The sequence below is a fragment of the Portunus trituberculatus genome, chromosome 40 (assembly GCF_017591435.1).
Source record: "Portunus trituberculatus isolate SZX2019 chromosome 40, ASM1759143v1, whole genome shotgun sequence".
Taxonomy (NCBI): Eukaryota; Metazoa; Arthropoda; class Malacostraca; order Decapoda; family Portunidae; genus Portunus; species Portunus trituberculatus.
This window is the reverse complement of record NC_059294.1, coordinates 11,558,314-11,562,078: the sequence shown is the minus strand read 5'-3', so window position 1 is coordinate 11,562,078 and position 3,765 is coordinate 11,558,314. Positions and strand designations below refer to the sequence as shown.

Genomic DNA, 3,765 nt, shown 5'->3' with positions numbered 1-3,765 from the left:
AGAGAGAGAGAGAGAGAGAGAGAGAGAGAGAGAGAGAGAGAGAGAGAGAGAGAGAGAGAGAGAGCGCATGGAAGAGGTGAAGGGGCATGGTGGTAGAGGGGGAAATAGTAGGAGTAGTGGGGAAAAGGAGGGAGAGGAGGGGGGGTGAAGGAGAGGATGGCAGTGACTACACAGCGGCGCGAGGCAAGAACTCAGTGGCTGGCCGCCCGTCCTGCAGCAACATCGTGTGGCGCCGCCCTCCGCCGCCTGACGTGCCTTCCTCCACGCTCCACAACACAAAGTTCTGAGTCTCGGACAGCAATAAGATATCGCGGCAAGCCACTTAACGCTAAGCTTCTACAGCTGTGAGGCAAAGTCCGGCACTGTGGTGCAGGAACAAGCCAGTGACTGAAAACACACGAGGTGAATCCTCTGATATGACGTGCGGTGCTTTCTCTTGACGTCTTGAAAAACTATGATAACTTCCAAAATGGCAAAAAAGGACGAAAACGAGTCAGAGAGCGACAGTGTAGACTCTTCTGTGGATAACAACAATAATAGCGAGTGTTCTCAAGATGCCTCGGTGGTTCCAAGCGGAAAGTACCAACTGCGACCTCGCTCTCTGAAGGCTCGGCACAGATGCGACCCCGACTGGAGTCTGCCCGAGCCCACTGGGCCCAAGACGCGGCCACAGCCGCTGTCCCGCTACCGCAGGAAGACAGCCAACGCACGTGAGCGGTACCGCATGCGGCAGATCAACACGGCCTTCGAGAGTCTGCGGGGCGTGCTGCCTTCGTGGGTGTGTCGTCGCCGCGCTGCCGCCGACATGACCAAGATCGCCACTCTGCGACTCGCCTCCGCCTACATCAGGTCCCTGCAGGACATGCTAGACGGCAACGCGCCGCAAGACACGTGTGCCTGGGTCCTCTCAGGCATCCTGAAGGAGGACTCCAAACCCAAGGAACCCCAGGCCGCCCTGTGCCATCCCAGCAGCGTACCTACCAAGACACCGCAGCAGGACCCCGCCCACACGCCCCAAGACCCAGACCTGGTGACTCTCCTGTGCGGTGCCGCTGACTCGGGACTCTTCCAGGACAACCTCGAGTCGTTCCAGTACCTCACGCCCTCAAATGACGCGGACACGGTGACGCTGCTACTGCTGGGGGCTGACCCTCCTCAGTGCTGGGGGGAGGCACAGCACACGCCCCCAGTATCATGATGCTGGAATCTGGTAGCGGCCAGCGCGCCGCACCACTCCCACGCCAGGCACTACTCGCGGCGGTGACGGAAGGACGCCAGCCTGCACGGAGGAACTGCTTGGGAACTTTCATCTCTGTGAATTGTGTCTCACTCAATGACAAGCTCAAAATATTTTTCTGCCAACAATATTTTGACAGCTGAGTCTACACAACAAAATCATATACTTATGAATAACAGTCACGGTGCCATTTTTGTAATAACATCAACCACTTTTAATGAGGATAAAAATCCTAACATGAACCTTCTTTCAAAGGCTGAGCTGCAGGTCACGAGCCTGAGTGGTGAGCCAGGGAGGCTGTTTACTCTGACCATTGCAACATGTTACTAACTTCACTTCACACACAAATGTTACTGATTGTTACGATCGTATTAACCTTAAATTTCCAACCTTCTTGAAACTGAAACGGATTTTTTAAAATTCTTATCGATTTCGGAGATTGCTGCATGTGAAACGAAACTCTAAATGATAAGACACTCCAATCTTCATTGAAACATTCACTTTGCAATATTATACAATATTCCTTCAACATTTCATGTATACTGTCAACCGTGAGTCGTCATGAGTCAAAGTAAACACGTCACACACGTAACACAAACATCAAGCATTTTACTCTAGGGTGAGTAACCCCCACCCTTCCAGAGCGACAAGCAGAACACCGCCAGCTGGTGATGTCCACGCCGACCACTGCTCATCACCAAACACTAAACACCTCAGCCGGGAGGAAGTGTGTGCTAAACAACAATTTCATATCGAACTTACGCACCTTGTTCTGTCAATAATTGATGAATATGATGTTTTATGATCTAGTCAGGAAGCCGTGCGGTGGGCGGGAACCAGGGATGCGTGTGCAGCTTCTCAAGGACCGACCAGAGCCTAACCGAACTAGCTCAGTACACTTGGGATGCTGAGGAGGTGTCGCATCAGTATTAATTGTCAATACATGTACGGGCATGAGGCAGCTGTGTCCTGTGTATCAAAGCGGGCACAAAACTTTACGTGCATAGAAAGAGAACCCATTGAAGTGTATTGAAAGTGAGGCGTACTGAGAGATTGGGCCATCAATGTACTGAGCGACCTGCAGAAGAAAATTACTGAAGGGATCCAGAGAGAAGTATGTTGTAGAAGAGTATAGAGAGCTGGTCCTAAGTGTACAGAGGAGTGTGGCAAGAACACGGCGCCGCGGTGAGGGAGGGCTGTGTATCCTGAGGTCGGGTAGCGTTAGTTGGGGTCACCTAGGAGATTACTACTACTATGTTATTAATATTATGACAAAGATTATTTATGTTGTTACTGAAGGAAAGAAATTGTATAAAATAAATGTGGTTTTCTTTTCTCCATGTTTCTTTTTTCTTTTCCAGTCTTGGGTAGAAGACGAGCGAAGAGAGAGAGAGAGAGAGAGAGAGAGAGAGAGAGAGAGAGAGAGAGAGAGAGAGAGAGAGAGAAACTATTCCTTAAAATTTCACAACAAAACGCATAAAATCGACGCAAAATAAAGAAAAAAAATAAATTGACACACACACACACACACAAAAAAAAGAAAATCAATTACAGAACTAAGAAAAACAAACACGTCAGGAGAGAAAAAGAAAAAAAAAACCTGCACGAAATGATGAAGATTTTGAAAGAAAAGACAGAAGCAAAAAGCATAGCCATTCTATAATGAGAAAAACTGCCACATAAAAGAAGGGAAAAAAAAAATACATGAAAGGAGATGGTAATTAGCTTTCCGCGAGATGGGAATACTGATCAGCAGCAACAGAAGCAGCAGCTGGGTGGTGGTGGTGGTGGTGGTGGAGAGGGAGGCAGGGGCGGTGACGTGGAGGTTAAAGGGCGTGTCAGGTAAGGGATGGAGAGAAAAAGGGAATTCATTACATGGTATATAGTGTAATCCCGTAGACTTAATTACTGCTACCGTGTGTGTGTGTGTGTGTGTGTGTGTGTGTGTGTGTGTGTGTTTGCCCTATTCTGTTGAGGAAAATAATCTTGATGCTACAGCTGTTACTCCTTCAAGTTTTTTTTTTTTCTTTTTCTTGTTCCATTCACTTTTATTCATCTCCTTTCCTTCACCTTGTGTTCCCCGTCGCTCCAGTACCATGTCCTTACAATTCTAACTTTTTGTACATTCTTACATTTTTTAGGTAGAATAAATTTAAACCGACATTTTTTTTTTTTTTTTTTTTTTTTTTGCTGTACACTCTTCCTTTTCATCCATTTCCCCTCCTTTTGTTTCTCTTCATCACGGGTATTCAACTACAATGTTCCTCCTTTTTTTCCATCCATTTTTTCCCCTCACATTTATACACTAACCTTTTTATCTCTTCATTATTTTCCCTTCCTTTCTGTTTCCTCACCACGGTTGCTCGACTAATTTTCCTTTCTCTTCTACATTATTTTCTTCCGTGTATTTCATCCATTATCATGCTGTTTCACATTTACACATTTTCTCTCCCCTCTTTTATTTTCCCAGCCCCACTCATCAGCCAAGACCCGCACTGGAAAATAAATAACTGAAACGTGCACCCAAT

At 47.0% G+C, this 3,765-nt stretch overlaps 1 protein-coding gene across 1 annotated transcript; it reads left to right on the top strand.

Moving 5' to 3' along the window:
- Positions 1 to 203: 203 nt before the first annotated feature.
- Positions 204 to 2,571, top strand: LOC123516149 (basic helix-loop-helix transcription factor scleraxis-like). The gene has a single exon (XM_045275291.1). It carries the CDS (start codon positions 455 to 457, stop codon positions 1,196 to 1,198), a length of 744 nt encoding a protein of 247 aa, XP_045131226.1. The 5' UTR covers positions 204 to 454; the 3' UTR covers positions 1,199 to 2,571.
- Positions 2,572 to 3,765: the final 1,194 nt, after the last annotated feature.

Excerpts from the sequence above, each read along its gene's own strand:
- LOC123516149 (XM_045275291.1), top strand. The coding sequence starts at position 455 with ATGATAACTTCCAAAATGGCAAAAAAGGACGAAAACGAGTCAGAGAGC.